We start from the raw sequence: 16,986 nt of genomic DNA on the forward strand, positions 1-16,986 counted from the left end.
AACAACAAAAAACCCCCTACAAGAAATATGTTGTGCATATACACATATTATATATTATTATTTTATATTCTATTCAATAAATAATAAGAGGCTTTGTGACAGTTCCCTTGTGATGCACTTATACAGAAATGATAAATGGATGAAAAGAAGAATTTAAGGTAAGAAAAAAATATCCTACTAATTGTCCATGGGTATTTTTCTTTAATTTAAATGTGATTTATGGGTCTATTCTTTGATAATGTAAACTTTAGGTTTGGAACAAATGTAAATTCTAGAAAATGGTAAGCTTATAAATGTCTAAAAACGCTCTTGCCCCATGGAAGAAAAGGAGCCTTATATTTGCTTTGGATTATCTGTCTAAAAGGTAGCAATATGACTATGAAAATCAGTTAATATGATATTACTATTTAGAAGGACTGTTTCAGATACTATTCCCCAATGATACTTCAAAGTTTGGAGCAAATGTAGTCCGTAAAGCTTACAAGTGTTTAAATCAGCCATGGTTTTTTTTTTTAACAAGTGTACAACAACTGCAGAAGGCATCTGCGTGAACACAGAAAAAGGCACAGCTACTTTACAGAGATCCAGATAGGTATTGTGCTTATGCTCCCATCTACATCAAAGCACTTTATTTGAATGAAATCTATTAGATATATTTCTCTCCTTTCACAATTAAGATAGTTTACAATATAAAGTGTCCAAACTATAGGTTGAACAGCAATGCAAATTAAATACAGATAAATGTCAAACATTAAAATTAAATTAACAATTAACAACATGAAGAAAGACAAGTGTTTTCCGAGCGCTGCGTCTATACTCCATAGCTGGGTTTAATCCTCAGCTATGGAGTGTATCCGCAGCACTCCGAAAATGGACGTTCAGGTAAGTCAACGTCTGTTTTTACTAAATCTCTAAGTACTAGGAGATCACATTCAGTTGATACGTTTAGGTCAGATAAAGTCCTTAGATACAGATTCTGCCTCCTCATTTCCCTTCACCTGTGGTTGAAACTTGCTGTTGAAATCTGGTAGTGGCATGTCAAATCCAGCTTTTCCTTTCAGCCAAAAAGTCCTTTGCTGTCCTTTACCCTAGCAATCAATAAAAACAAAGGTCTTTTACATAACATCAAAAGCAAAGTTATTCATATGTGTATTTATATCAATAGCCATAATTGCAGAATGTTGGAAAAGAACAGCGAACCTCAAATTTTGTGGCTTGGCCTAGCTGGGGGAGGAGACGGGAACTGGGCTGCATGAGCAGCAGGCTAATACGCAGGCACGTGAGTGCCTGCTGGCCCACTGCTCACATAAGTTGAGTTGCACATGTGCACACATTATTTGGCCAGCCACTCACATGGCCCAATCCAGATAGGCCACAGCTGGTAGTGGGCCATGGCCTGGGGATTGGGGATTCCTGGCCTAGAAGACTGCCAGCTTTTTAGAAAGGATTAGCATTTAGCATGATTAAAAGCATTCCTTTAAGGAAAGGTAATGAAGAAGAAATGGAAAAAATGGAATCCTAGGTCTGCCACTTTTCACTATCCCAATCTTTCTTCATAGGAAAACTGCTTCTGAAAAGCTATCCAATATTTCAGATTTACAATCATTTCTCTAACATTTATTTTGGATCTTCCTTGCTTAAATGGTCCAACAAAGTGTCAATATCTGGCGATCTTTGTCTGATTTCATAAAAATACTAAAGTGGGTCAAACCTAGTTTGCAGTTGAGTGAGAACCAGGTTTCTAAGCTACATTAAAGAACCAAAGAACCAAGCTAGAGTTAATGAAAACTTTACTATCTCTCAAACAAAGCTCATCAATTTGGATGCATGCATGTTTTTGTACTGAAAGGCATAATTGTAATGTAATGATTGCTCAAAGTATCGATCAATCAACAAATGGTTGTAATGTCAAAGCTCTGAGAAAGGGATGGGCAATAAGACCTATTTTCAGTATTGCTGCAGTTCCCATTATCTTTCATAGTTTTAGCAATGCTGACTAGCTCTGATGAAAGCTGGAGTTTAATGGTATCGCAAAATTACACACTGTCAAAAGCTTTCTGCATAACATTTAACTATAGGGGGGATAAGATAGAATATATTGCATTCTGGCTTGCTAAATCTCCTTTTAATAATTTATTCTTCTAACCCATTCCCCTCTTTTCAGCTAGAATATCTTTGGTTCTATGAAAGGCATACCTTTATTCTTATAGTTCCTCTTTCTTGCAAATTATAACCACCAATTCTTTGAAGAGCATTTGCTGTGGTATTAGAAACATGGATTTGCAGAGCTAAGAAATGGAGAAGGAAACATCTATTATGTATTTTTATTAAAGTTTATAAATACAAAAAAAAGGAAAAAAATACATAGAAAAAGAAAAAAACAATAAAGAAAAAAATGTATATAAAGAAATTATTCCCTCTCCTTTAAGACAAATACAAACTTCAGTAATTTATCTCTATCTTCAGTCTGCCATAGCTTCCCTGGAAGCGCACTGATGAAAAGTGTTTGAAAGTATTCTACTTTAAACAGTTTTGTCTAATAACATTTCCCCCTATCTATTAACTCTTAATTACAAATTAGGGTCAAGCTGATTGCAATTCAGGTGATCTTCATATTTAAGAATTAATCTGAAATCTTTCCCTTTTTTTCTAATAATGAGCAACCAGATGTTTTCTCCACCTGTCATAGCTATCACTCTGCTGCTTGCCTCGATTTCATCTTTTGCCAGCTTGACATAAGCAATGGCAGGAGGGGTAGAGGTTGGAATGTGGATGTTTGGGGGGTGGGGGGTGGGTTGAAGCAAAGTCAGCCCTGATTCTGAGGAACAAGCACAAGGTCAGCAAAAGGAATATGGAGATGGGAAAGGTGCAAATTCAGGGTCCATTTCCAAAAGAACCTGAGAACGTTTAATTGGACTGATGGGGGGGAGTGGCCAGGGGGAAAGGGAAAGTTAATTGCATTGCTTTCACACCAAGCCGACAGACTCTGCCTGCTCTAATCTGTAATCGCTTTGTTCTCAATAAAGTATACTCTTGGAAAAAAAATGAAGCAGGAATCTTTCTTTTCTAATTAAATAAATGGGATGGATGACACTACCTGAGCATAAAAATAATATTGTTTCTCTGCAACTTCTCAGCAGTATAAGAATCTTACAATTAGCTATTATTGCCATTCATTTATACACCTGTAGACCACTTTGCACTGTCTGACAACAGGATGCAATAATAAAATGGTATATATATGGTTTACATCAGCCTTTTATTTTGTCTCTAAGAAATGATAACATACGTAAGCTGGTGCTTTCCATCCGTGAAGCTGTGTTCACAGAGTCTCCAAAAAGACAATAGCGTGGCCTTGTGATGCCTACTACTCCTGCAACAACAGGGCCTGGAACAACAAATATTAAAAATACTTTAAGCCAGACATAAAAGGCATAGAAGATTCTGTCATGCTTTATTTCTTACTGAAATGTAGAAATAAAATTTGGATTTTAGGGCATCTGATATGAATATTGGAATAAGTAGTTTTTACATATATTTTGTTTTACCAACTATAGTGGCTTTCCTATTCTGCAGAATGCTCTTATTTCTAAAGTATTTATTGAAGAAATATTTTTTTCTAAATATAACAGCCAAAGTTGTATATGCTTAAGAACATGGATCGGGTTAACCATCTTTCCACTATGGTCAGCTACTACATAGCTAGTAGGAGGGGCTAAAATATGAGTGAATTGGAATCCAATTAAAAATCCATTTAATCTAATATCTTGTTTTCCCAGGAAAGGATAACATTTATTTTGTTAAGAAACTAACTCTATTCTGAAAAAAATATATGAATGGTTCAGGCAAGTATAATGCAAAGAATGTCCTGATGCATTCCCTATGCATCAGGATATTTTCCCTACTAGTAAAGTTGTTTTGGTAACATAGCACATGGATGAAATACTACAGATAAATAATTATAAATAATTATATCCTTAATACTACAGCATCAGATAGACATAATCACAACATTCTGGTTATGTATCATGGAGATTTTTCCTATGAGATTTGTATACAGATTTGAACATGTAGAGCTCCATTTGTCAAGGTTCCAAGCCTAACACCATTCCTCCTCTGAATATATAGAGTAGGGATGTCAAACTCACGGCCCTTGGGCCAGATGCATCATGCGCTGGCCACGCCCACCCCCGGTTTAGGAAAGGGGGGAAGTTGAGATACGTAACATGATGACAATGTGACGTCGTGAGTTTGACACCCCTGATATAGAGGATACCAGCAGATATCTGGAAGTAGGATGGCAAGAAATACCATCCCTCACTACCATCCCTCAGCCAGTGACTGGCTGACACATCATACAAAGAGATATTATAGCTTGTTTGATTTTTGGTTTGTTATGTGAATACAATAATTGCAGTTAATAAAGCATGGATTATAGCCAAGTTCAGTTCATTATAAAGTAGTTAAACCATTACTTAATATGATATATATGATTTCCATACTAGAATAGAATAGAACAGAATATAATAGAATCAGAAACAAGTGACCAGATTAATTCTCAAGCATCAAATATAATGTTCTAACTCATTTAGAAGTTAGAACATTAGAGGTTAGAACAAGCTGGCAGGAATAGCCAACACTCCGGAAGATATACTCAAGATACAGAAGGATCTTGACAGACTTGAACATTAGGAGCTATCTAACAAAATGAAATTCAACAGTGAAAAAAGTAAGGTTCTTACATTTAGGCAAGAAAAAATGCACAGGTACCATATATGTGGTACCTTGCTCAATAGTAGTAACTGTGAGAGAGATCTTGGACAAGTGGACAACCATTTAGATATGAGCCAGCAGTGTGCAGCAGCTGCCAAAAAAGCCAACACAGTTCTGGGCTGCATAAACAGAGGAATAGAATCAAGATCATGTGAAGTGTTAATACCACTTTATAATGCCTTGATAAGGCCACACTTGGAATATTGCATTCAGTTTTGGTCGCCACCATATAAAAAAGATGTTGAGACTCTAGAAAGAATGCAGAGAAGAGCAACAAAGATGATTAGGGCCTGGAAGCTAAAACATATGAAGAACGGTTGCAGGAACTGGGTAGGTCTAGTTTAATGAAAAGAAAGACTAGAGGAGACATGATAGCAGTGTTCCGATATCTCAGGGGTTACCACAAAGAAGAGGGAGTCAAACTATTCTTCAAAACACCTGAGAGTAGAACAAGAAGCAATGGGTGGAAACTAATCCAGGAGAGAAGGAACTTAGAACTAAGGAGAAATTTCCTGACAGTTAGAACAATTAATAAGTGGAACAACTTGCCTGCAGAAGTTGTGAATGCTCTAACACTGAAAATTTTTAAGACGATGTTGGATAACCATTTGTCAGAAGTGGTGTAGGGTTTCCTGCCTGGGCAGGGGGTTTGTACTAGAAGACTTCCAAGGTCCCTTCCAACTCTGTTATTCTATTCTATTCTATTTTATATTGTGACCACTTGGAACACAAACACATATCTCAGGATGGGATCTAGGATTGCCTTAAAAGTTGTAATATCTTTCTCAAACACAGACAGAAAAAATAAAGGCAATGAATTTTTATACTGTATCATTCCATATCCTATAAAACAAACATCCAGAGAGATCAATAATGAATTATAACCAATAAAAGAAGCAATTCTTCTTAGGGATTCTTCTTAGGGATTTTCATCAAAAAATCCCTATCTTAAAGGAAATTTTGCAATGGGGGGATATAACAGTATAGGCTTAAGTCTAAAGGACACTTCCAACTCAGTTATCTGAAATAAATCAGGAAGAATAATAAATTGCAAGTGTTTGCTGATTCTGTGCCAATGAGCTGTATGTGATATGATAAATTCTTTTCCACAAAAGGTCAATTCAGTTAAGATCTGAAAGTCCAAAGAGATTTATGCTATTCACCTGTATGAATTCCAATTCGCACCCTCAATTTTTCATTAGGCAAGTGCCTGATTTTGAATGATATAATTGCACTGAGAAAGTGCAAAGACATAGTAGCAATTTCTTCGACATGTTTTGCCCCGTTGGGAATGGGGAGGCCACTAGCCACCATGTAGGCATCTCCAATAGTTTCAACCTAGAAACAAAAAAAGTCATCATTTGCACTTGTAGATAGATAGAACTCAGATAAAGTTTTCAGGTAAAGATAATGATAAATGGAAAATTGTGGATATTTTTTCATGGCTACTTAGAGGAATGATGCAAATATCCTTTATTGGGGAAATTTTTCCCTACCTTGTAGACATCATATATCTGAATGATATTATCAAACAGACTATAAAGATCATTGAGGAGAGTGACGACTTGCAGGGGGGAGCTGAAGGAACATAATTTAGTGAAGCCGACGATATCTGAGAAGAAAATGGAGACTGATTCAAAGCTTTCAGGTTCCACTGATCTTCCAGCAACAAGTTGTTCTCCTATAAAACTGGAACATAAATGGACGAGATAAATTAACCATGGCTTAGGGCCGGGGTATTTACGAGACCGCCTTCTGCCACCAATAGCCTCCCACTGGCCAGTATGCTCGCACAGAGTGGGCCTCCTCAGGGTGCCGTCCACCAGACAATGTCGGCTGGCGACCCCCAGGGGGAGAGCCTTCTCTGTGGCGGTGCCCACCCTCTGGAACAACCTCTTCCCAGAGATACGTACAATAACAGACCTCCGGATTTTTCGTTGGGCCCTGAAAACTTATTTATTTCAACTAGCTGGGCTGGCTTGAGTTAAATTTTAAATTGATTTTAAATTGGGTTGTTTTTAAATTATTAAATTTTAAAAATATTTAATCATTTTAAACTGTTTTTAAATTTTGTATGTTCTGTTTTTTACTCTGGCTGTTCACCGACCTGAGTCCTATTGGAGAAGGGCGGTATAGAAATGGAAACAAATAAAAAATAAATAAATAAAAATTCTGCCTCTATTCAACACTCTTATAATCATAAAATCATGCAAGTTATATACAATTTATCATCCCTATAACAAGATAGTTCTTGATTCTTCAAGATTAGAGTTATTTACCACAGTATGTGATTGAGACATAGCTTTACAATACAGCAATAATGTTATCTGTTCCAAAATGTGTTTACTGCAAAAGTCAGGATTTCCACCTGTAAATCTGATAAATTAACCTAAATGAGGTTTATTGGAAAGAAACAATCAGGTTCCAGCACAGGAATACTAGCTACCAATTGACTTTCAAAGGAAGGCTCTTTGTAGGCTCCATTGTGGTGGCAATGTTTTTTTTTAATCATTCTAGTGTTTTTGTAATCCAACCAGTTTAAGAGTATGAGGAGGTTGAGGGGAGGTTGGTATATTAATGTAGCAGGGTCACAGTACACATGGTCTTAGTTTGCTTAACTGCCAATGCTGTTCCCAGGCTGGGAAATACTTTTCAGAACTAGTAAACATTAACTGAGCAAAATGAAGCCAAACTAAATGTGGGTGGGTCTATCCTCTTGCTCTTTGTGCATTTCTTTTCTTTTTCTCTCTTCTCTTTGTTCTCATTCATTAGATTTTTGAGAGCAGCAAATCAAAATAATTGTAGGAGACATTGAAATTAGACCAAGGACTACATGAAAGGAAATTGTGTGCTTTGAGTTGCTCATCCTTTTCTAGAGAGAGGTACAAGTCACAATTCACTCGAGATCTTGGCTGAAAGTTTATTAGCAAGATTTTAAATAAACTGGTGTTTATTATACAAAAGATCAAACTGCTGAACAGCAGCATGGATGAAGGACCTTTGATAGGTTCAGATTCAGATTTAATGAGATTAATTTTGAGCCATGAATATCTAAATTCTTTGTAAAAAGGATGAACTATTAGAATTACCATTTCACTTTTGTAAATCAGTTGCCACTATCATTGCCTTATTCTAAGATCATTTAATTCTTAATAATCAAAGCTATGGGAGCTCCATTCTGACATAATGCCAAACACAAACAACCTATGCATTGAAACATTTTGCATATTTCTGTCTCTTTTTTCCTAGGAATGATGTGAAAGTTTCATTTCTAATATGTAAGTAAGCATTGTCTGATTCTGTTGCGATGTATTTTGCACAAAGCAGACTTTCATTACAAAAATGTATCCAAATTGTTTCCTGTTCTAGTGGAATTGATGTGATTTCATGTGTTCAGGTGACTGAACTAATTATCTTACTTTAGGTGGACCATAAATACAACCAATTTAATTTAGATCCAGCTCTACTATTCCAAAACATAGTTTGTTCTTACTTTGCAATTTTATTTGTGGAAAATTCTAGTACTGTTCCTGCAAATTAGAATGCTTTAGTTTAAATGGAAAAGCCAAATAAAAGTTTATAGCAAATGAATGTACTAAGAATAGGATTGTCTAGGGTAAAGATGGTGTCTACCAATGCATTTGTTCTGACATTCATCCTCATGCCCCTCAGACCTCTGGGTAAAGATTGCTCTGTGATCTATATTTTTTAATTATTAAAGAGAAAAGAACTGGAATTGTAACAAAAACACTTTATGATACATTGAGAGTCAATTTAGCTTGGGGCTAGACCTATTGTGCAGGATGAAAACAGGCAGACAATCTACTCAGAAATAAAGGAGAAAAAAAATGAAAGATTTCCCTTACCTAGGTAGCATGGTTGATAAAAGCGTTTCAGTTTTCTTTTTTTCAACCAATAATAGGGTAGTTCTTGCTTCAACTACATCTTCCAGATGATTTGCATATTTTTCCAGTTTATTAACCATGTTGTCTAAGATACTGAAATGGCTTTTAGAAGTGTTCAAAAAGCAAATATTGAATGAAACTTACTTTACCATTCTATGAAAGTATCATGTAGGAGAATGTGCTATTGCTTCTGAATTCATTAAAAATCTCTCTATTCTGTATGATTATTAAAGATTGAAAATGCCCTGATAACCACAACATTAACTAATTAAGACTACTGCAACTCTCCAGTAGTTTTAACTAAACGTATTGCTGATACTTTTTTTCATTAGCTTACCAACCTAAAGATCAGATAATAGCTTATAAAATTGCCCAGATTCATGTTCATTGTGTACACCTTCTGACCTAAGAGCCCTATCTTCCAGCATCATATTGTTTAGCCTTTTGGTACTGTCCATGGAATTTTCTTAGCAAGGATGCTGGAGTGGGTTGCCATTATCAAAAGAGTGTGTCTAAATATGACTATATATCCATGATTAAATATATAATAATAATAATAATAATAATAATAATAATAATAATAATAATAATAATAGTTTCATGTTTAATGAATAAAGTAAATACTAATTTACTTAAGGATGTACCAGTTATGGAAACAAGAATACCCAGACTCAAGGATAACTGAATTACGATTAGCCGATCAGCGATGATTCATCACTTAGAACAAAGTGCTCAGTGAAGTTGAACTTGAAGAAATACGGAAAAATTGTGAAACGGGAACACAGACTGCTGAACAGCACACTGCTAGAGTGGCAGCAGAAAATACTCCAATAACATCTGGAGCAACTAACAGCCTGAATTCGGGAAAAATGCAGATATTTTGCAAGAACACAATCAGCAAGGGCCTGAAGTCATCATTGAAACACCAGGAATACTCAATGCCAGGCAGCAAGAACTGAAAGCTAAAGTCTTGGCATATGCTCAATACATGCAGAAAGAAGACGGCTTCCAACATTGAAGACTGTCCCTAGAAGACATTTGGTGCCATTGCTAATAGATGCAAACTATGCACTTGCAGCAGTCCATATAATATCAATTGAACAAACAAATCAGCTTGTCTATAGTACAGCAGCCATAGTAACAGAAGAACTGGCGATTCAACAGCTGCGGGCCCCTAAAAAATCGACTGGAAAACCACAATGAAAAATCAGGTTGGAGTTGAAAATCAAGAACCTGTGAGCAGATGCAAGCAACCCAAAGAATTTGCAGGAGAAAAAGTTGAAGAACAGCAAGATCAAGAAACACCTGATAAAAAAATACGGGCTCAACACAAGAAGAAATGACAAAGTATTGGAAATTGTGAAGCAGCAGATAACAGCAACAGCAAGAAAAATTGAAAGATAAAAAGCCAGAGTCATCCAGTACAAACAAAATCAATTGTTCCAGTCAGATCAAAGATGGTTCTATCAGAGTCTGAATCAGACGGGGAATACGAAAATTGAAAAACCTGAGAAAATGGCAACTACTCAGTTTTGGAAAGACCTGTGGGAGACTGAGAAATGTTACAACAAAAATGCTGGGTGGATCAGAGACTTTGAGATGAAATTCTCCAAGAACAAAATGGACCAACTGAAAATAACTACTGAAATGATAAGCAACAGAGTGAAAAAAGTCAAGAACTGGACATCACCAGGCAATGATCAACTGCATGGCTTTTGGCTCAAATACCTGACCAGCCTACATGGAAAAATGGCTGAATAATTCAATGAGATGCTGCAAACAGGAAACATCAGTGAATGGTTAACAGCTGAGAAAACTTATTTGATTCAGAAGGATCCAGCAAAAGGGGCAACACCTGCGAATTACAGGCGAATAACGTGCCTTCCAACCATGTTCAAGCTGCCGGCTGGCATTATAGTTGACAGGATCCAAGACTACTTAGAAGCAAATAACATCTTGCCAGTAGAGCAGAAAGGAAACACGCGAAGGAGCAGAGGCACGAAAGATCAGCTCCTGATCGACAAAATGATTCTAGAGAACAGAAAAAGCCGAAAAACAAATCTGCATACAACTTGGATTAAGTACAAGAAAGCATTCGACTCACTACCGCACAGCTGGATCATCAAGTGCCTGGATGTCATTGGAATATGCAAGTGCACTGGTACTTTCATTGCAAATGCGATGAAGCACTGGAAAACGGAACTGTTTATTGAAAGTGAAAGTTACAGACTGATCAACATCAAAAGACGGATTTTCCAGGGTGATTCTTTGTCACCTTTGCTATTCATTATCGCCATGACCCCTCTGTCAATAATTTTAGAGAAAACTAATCTGGATTATCAAACTGCAAAAAAGCAGAAAATCTCACCTGCTGTACATGGTTGACCTGAAGTTATACAGGAAATCAGAAATTGAAATCCAGTCACTGACCAATACAGTTCAAATTTTCAGCACTGACATCAGCATGGAGTTTGGCCTGGACAAATGCGCCACAGTGGCACTGAAGAACGGGAAGATCGTAGAAAGTGATGGAATTGAAATGCCCAATGGACAAACCATCAAGTGCCACCAAGCTTACAAATACCTGGGCATACTGCAGCTGGACAATATCAAGCACAGGCAAGTGAAAAATGTGGTCAGCAAAGAATATACACAAAGGGTCAGGAAACTTCTAAAAAGCAAACTGAATAGCGATAACACTATCAAGCCTATAAATACCTGGGCCATACCCATCATCAGATATACTGCTGGGATTGTAAATTGGACACAGGCAGAGCTGGATAGCCTGGATAGGAAAACAAGAAAACCGATGACCATACACTATGCGCTGCACCCGCGTAGTGATGTCAACAGGTTATATTTGCCCAGAAAAGTAGGTGGCAGACGACTTCTGTGAGAAGCAGAAAGTCGAAGAACAGAAGCATGCTCTGGCAGATTATGTGAAAGATAGTGTTGAACCAGCTCTGCTGGAGGTTTACAAGTGGAAGCTGCTCAAAGTACAGCAAACCAAGACTCAATATAGGGAAACAGTGATGCAAACTTGGTCTGACAGCTGGTGTAACAAAGCATTGCATGGACAGTTCCTTGATAAGATCCAGGGAAAAGTAGATAAGGAAAAGACCTGGTTATGGTTGACCAACAGAACACTGAAGAAAGAGACAGAAGGCTTGATTCTTGCAGCCCAGGAACAAACCATCAGAACGAATGTAATCAAAGTCAGAATAGAAAAATCTGCTGATGACCCCAAATGCAGACTCTGTAAAGAAGTGGATGAAACCATTGATCATATACTGAGCGGTTGCAAGACAATAGCTCAGACTGACTACAAACAATGTCATAACACAGTTGCTCAGTTGGTCCACTGAAACTTGTGTCACAACTACCATCTGCCAGTAGCAAAGAACTGGTGGGATCATAAGCCTGAAAAAGTGGTTGAAAATGAGCATGTGAAACTACTGTGGGACTTCCGAATACAGACTGACAAAGTTCTGGAGCACAATACTCCGGATATCCCAATTGTGGAGAAGAAAAAAGTGTGGATCGTCGACATTGCCATACCTGGTGACAGCAGAATCGAAAAGAAACAATTTGAAAAAGTCACCAGATATCAGGACTTGAGAATCGAACTGCAGAGACTCTGGCATAAACCAGTGCAGGTGGTTCCAGTGGTACTCGGCACACTGGGTGCTGTGCCTAAGGATCTAGGCAAGCACTTAAAAACAATTGGCGTTGACAAGATCACCAGTGGTCAGCTGCAGAAGGCCACCTTACTGGGATCTGCTCGCATAATCCACTGACACATCACGCAGTCCTAAACGCTTGGGAACTGTTCAACTAGTGATTTGGGATACGAAATCCAGCATGGTCATCTCGTTTGCTGTGTATACTGTCATCATCATCATCATCATCATCATCATCATCATCATCATCATCATTATCATCATCATAGTTTCATGTTTAATGAATAAAGTAAATAATTTACTGATTAATAATTATTAATAATGGATATTTACATATATAGCAATATTTGGACAGCCTCTTTCAATATTAGAACACTACTGGTTAAAAAACTTCTGAATAATCATTTAAATAAAACAAAAATAATAAACTTTTGTATTCTTCTTTACAAATAACTCCATTTCTTGGTTTGGGGCTGGCAAGCATGTAAGAATGCTGAGCTATCTATCTTTCTTTTATTATGTATTTGGTGTCTTTATTAAGAAACCAACACTTTAAGATTTGAAACATCTTTATCCTCAGTATCAAATAAAGAATAATGGTGAACAGAGGTACTTTTGCGTCAAGAGAAAATTTACCCATCAGGGCTGGCGTCTCTTAGTGCTGTCTTTATCTCAGAGAATGTTGGCCTCTTTTCTGGATTTTCATCCCAACATGCCTTCAAAAGTTCATTTACCTTGCGATTGCATTTGTCTACTGAAAGAGAGGGTCGCAGTGGAACAGAAGACTTAGGGTCCTTGATTCTTTTTATTATTTCTGGAATTAATTAACACAGCAAGATTTCAAAATATTATGCATTTTGCTTTTCATCTAATATCAAACCATAAATCATAAACTGACTTAAACTGTAATAACTTGTTGTATATTGCCCAGAGGCACTTGTTTGTGAGATAGGTGGCTATTTTAATGTGACAAATAAATGAATAACACATTGCACTAAATCAAAATCAACCAAATTGCATTTATAATTTAGCACAGGTTTAGGAAGTAATAAATTTGACAACTGTCATCTAAATCTCAGATCTGACAGTTTCTAAACTCATGCTAAGCCATAATACTATTTTGTTGGCTTTGGCTAACTATAATTTGTGGGTCACGTTTTGTAGACTAGATGAAGCCATTAGATATGCATCTATTCATTGGAACGATGCAGATTCAACAACAAAGCAACTAATTTTCATTAATGCAATTTGAGTTTTTCTCTTTCAAAAACTAACCAGGAAATGGGAATAGAATACTTAGGTAGAATCTGTAAACAAAAAAGAAAAGAACAGGCCTGAATGTCATATAATTTTCAATATAATATGTATATCTCATTTTAAATGGTTTTTATTATTTTTAAAAAATCAAGCTCACTTTAACATAGCTCCCAATTTTGTTACTGAAATTCAAAGTCACAATGGCCAGATTTGAGCAAGCACATTTTCAGACTGTTATGAAGGGGGGAGGAGGTTGTTTGACTTTCAAAAACAATCTCTCTCTTTTTACATACGAAAATATAATGGAAAATATATATCAGCACTGGATGATGTCATAGCATCCTTGGGAAAAAACATTGTATATGTTGTATTTGTGAACAACACCTCCCACAGCTTAGAAAAGAAACACATGTAAATAAGAACCATGTCAATGTGGGACAGACTTTTATTTAATTGATAGTTAGTTGCACCCACAGCAGACAAAGATTTATTGAAGAGATTAAGTTGACAAGCAGTGACGTGATAAACAAATTCTAAGACATAATCTAATATGTAGAGGAGCAAAAGGAATGGTACAGGACAATAATTTATCATAAAAAAAATATGTAGGGAAAGAGATAAAAGAGAAACTAGCTCATTTGGAATACTTGGTGTATGAATACTTGGCTTTAAAATATGGTTGTCCTTACAGAAAAATAGAATTATGTCATCTGAACTGACAGGTTCAGGTAGAATTATCTCAAAATCTGATACAAGCTTCAGTATAGGAATAGAATAGAATAGAATAGAATAGAATAGAATAGAATAGAATAGAATAGAATAGAATAGAATAGAATAGAATAGAATAACAGAGTTGGAAGGCACCTGTTGGCTTTTTTGGCAGCTGCTGCATACTGCTGGCTCATATCTAAGTGATTGTCCACTAGGACTCCAAGATCCCTCTCACAGTTACTACTATTGAGCAAGGTACTACATATACTGTACCTGTGCATTTTGTTTTTCTTGCCTAAATGTAGAACCTTACTTTTTTCACTGATGAATTTCATTTTGTTAGATAGCTCCCATTGTTCAAGTCTGTCAAAATCCTTCTGTATCTTGAGCCTATCTTCTGTATCCTTCTGTATCTTGAGCCTATCTTAGGGATGCATACTATTCTTTTAAAAATGTTAAACATATTGTGTAAATTAGCTAGCAGACATATATGAGTACATAATACTTCCCAAGGACTTTTGGATTACATATTCTGCAAATTGTCCTCCTCCTCCTATGCATACATACTTATAAACAGATTATAAATGTTTGTGTGTGTATATATGTGTCTAAAGAAATTTTTCTACCTATCAATGTTGCAGAATAAATTATACATTTTCTCACAATAAGGAGAAAAAAGAGAACCTTCTGCACTCCTATTTTGATCTTGAAATGGACCATCTTCATGATTGTATATCAATTCTCTCATAATAATAGCAAAACTGTAAACATCACCCTTCTGGGTGCCATGAAATGGATACTCCTCCATTCTAAGCAATTCAGGAGCTGTCCAGTATAAATCTACAAACAAACAAAATAGGACAGATTAATAAAATGTGGACATTTAGAATTCTTGTTTCAAATACTATTTATATCTAAAGCAGTATTTTAATGTTTTAGGTTTTATCCCAAGTCTGAAAAATTATGAGATAGTTTTGATGGCCTTTAGGAATAACTCTTCATATCTGATTATTGCTTATTTCTGCAATAATTTAATTATACAACAATTGTAAGATTATTGAATACTGTTTTGCAATGTTTCATAAAGTAAAAATATATGGGTACATAAGCTGCACTTTAGTCCATAGAATGGATTTGGGAATTTCACATTGTAATTTATCAGGCATTCAGTTTATCTTTTGCCATTTTTTTCATGCTTGTATGAAAGAACATTGGGTTCAGTGATGGGTTGCTCCTGGTTCAGTCCGGTTCTTGCAAACCGGTAGTAATGGCGGCGGGAGGCTCCGCTTACCCGATCGGACATCATCATGGATGATCTGCGCATGCGCGCGTGCTGCTGTTCTGAACTGGTAGCAGAGGTAAGTAGAACCCACTCCTGATTGGGTTGTGTCATTCACAGCAAGCAGGATCTGCTTTCATTACATTTTATAGTCTTAATGATAAGGGTAAAGTATAATATTTTATACCCATGGAAGACTGGGAGGGTAAAAGTAATGCATAGTAGCAGCAGTGCCTCAGATAGAAAGTCCATGCAGAGTGGTAAGGACAGCCGAGAAGATATTATAGGAAGCTCACTTCCTGTTATTCAGAATACTGCTTATAAGCGCTATGTGCTTAGAGGTCAAAGCATTGTAAGAGACCCCACACACCTACTTTAGAGTCTGTTTCTGTTGCTCCCCACTGGGAGACGGTTTCAAAGTATTTCTAGCAGGACTACCAGATTCTGTAACAGTTTTGTTCCCTATGCCGTCTGTCTGATAAACTTGCAAGATCATTTTTCTCGCCATGTTCATGTATGCATCCGAACTAGACTATGTTGTTTCTCTGTGTCATATAATATATGTGGATATATCCATAATTTTGTATTTATTTATGTATTTGTTTTGTCATGTTTATGTAGTGTATATTGGAGGTGGTGACCCTTTGAGAGCTGCATGCAATGAAATTTCATTTTAATATATGCCAATTAGTGTACATTCAAAGTGACAATAAAGTTATCCTATCTATCTATCTATCTATCTATCTATCTATCTATCTATCTATCTATCTATCTATCTATCCCATATAGAACAGAATAGTGAGATTATGCAACAAAGTGATCAGACAAGGCAGGTATCTGCTTACTGCACATGATAATCTCAATATGTTTTTTCCCTCAAAATATTTAAATACTGAGATATTACAAACTAAGTGCCTAGATGGTTGATGTTCTTTGCACTAATTATATAGGGCTCTTACCAGCATAGTTCGTCTCTTCCTCTGTTATTATTCTAGATTTTCTTCTGTATTTAAGTTCCCATAAGCCAAAATCACACAGCTTGATTTGCATGCGACTATCTACCAGGCAGTTTGTAGGCTTTAAGTTTCCATGAGATTTCAGAGGGCTGTTGTGGATGAACAACATACCCTGAAAATAAACATACGGAGTGTATGTTTGTGTAATACAAAGATATTAGTATGATAGGGAGAATAATCTACCAATAGCTGCATGATTCAGTAGATCACCCTAAACAATGAAAGTTAGTATGATATAATATTTACCATGAACAGCAACAGCAATATTTCAATTTTTGATTGACTTTAATCATAATATAGTCTATTATAGCTTTGGTTCTAGAGCATTATTTTTCCAGTACTGCCATCCTAATCTTTCTCTGAGA

The 16,986-nt window shown here is 36.3% G+C and overlaps 1 protein-coding gene across 1 annotated transcript in view; it reads right to left on the minus strand.

Moving 5' to 3' along the window:
- Positions 1-950: 950 nt before the first annotated feature.
- The window catches only part of LOC139318700 (guanylate cyclase 2G-like), a 48,649-nt gene continuing 32,613 nt past the window's right edge, over positions 951-16,986 (minus strand). The window contains exons 13-21 of the mRNA XM_070946283.1: positions 16,565-16,733; positions 15,011-15,166; positions 12,995-13,172; positions 8,640-8,780; positions 6,270-6,462; positions 5,937-6,111; positions 3,290-3,388; positions 2,197-2,288; positions 951-1,088 (exon numbers count right to left, since the gene is read on the minus strand). Of these exons, the coding sequence (XP_070802384.1) occupies positions 951-1,088; positions 2,197-2,288; positions 3,290-3,388; positions 5,937-6,111; positions 6,270-6,462; positions 8,640-8,780; positions 12,995-13,172; positions 15,011-15,166; positions 16,565-16,733 (1,341 nt within the window). The remainder of the gene's footprint in view (positions 1,089-2,196; positions 2,289-3,289; positions 3,389-5,936; positions 6,112-6,269; positions 6,463-8,639; positions 8,781-12,994; positions 13,173-15,010; positions 15,167-16,564; positions 16,734-16,986) is intronic.

This window comes from Pituophis catenifer, unplaced genomic scaffold, assembly GCF_029215685.1.
Source record: "Pituophis catenifer annectens isolate HBS135680 unplaced genomic scaffold, rPitCat1.0.hap2 SCAF_6, whole genome shotgun sequence".
Classification (NCBI taxonomy): domain Eukaryota; kingdom Metazoa; phylum Chordata; class Lepidosauria; order Squamata; family Colubridae; genus Pituophis; species Pituophis catenifer.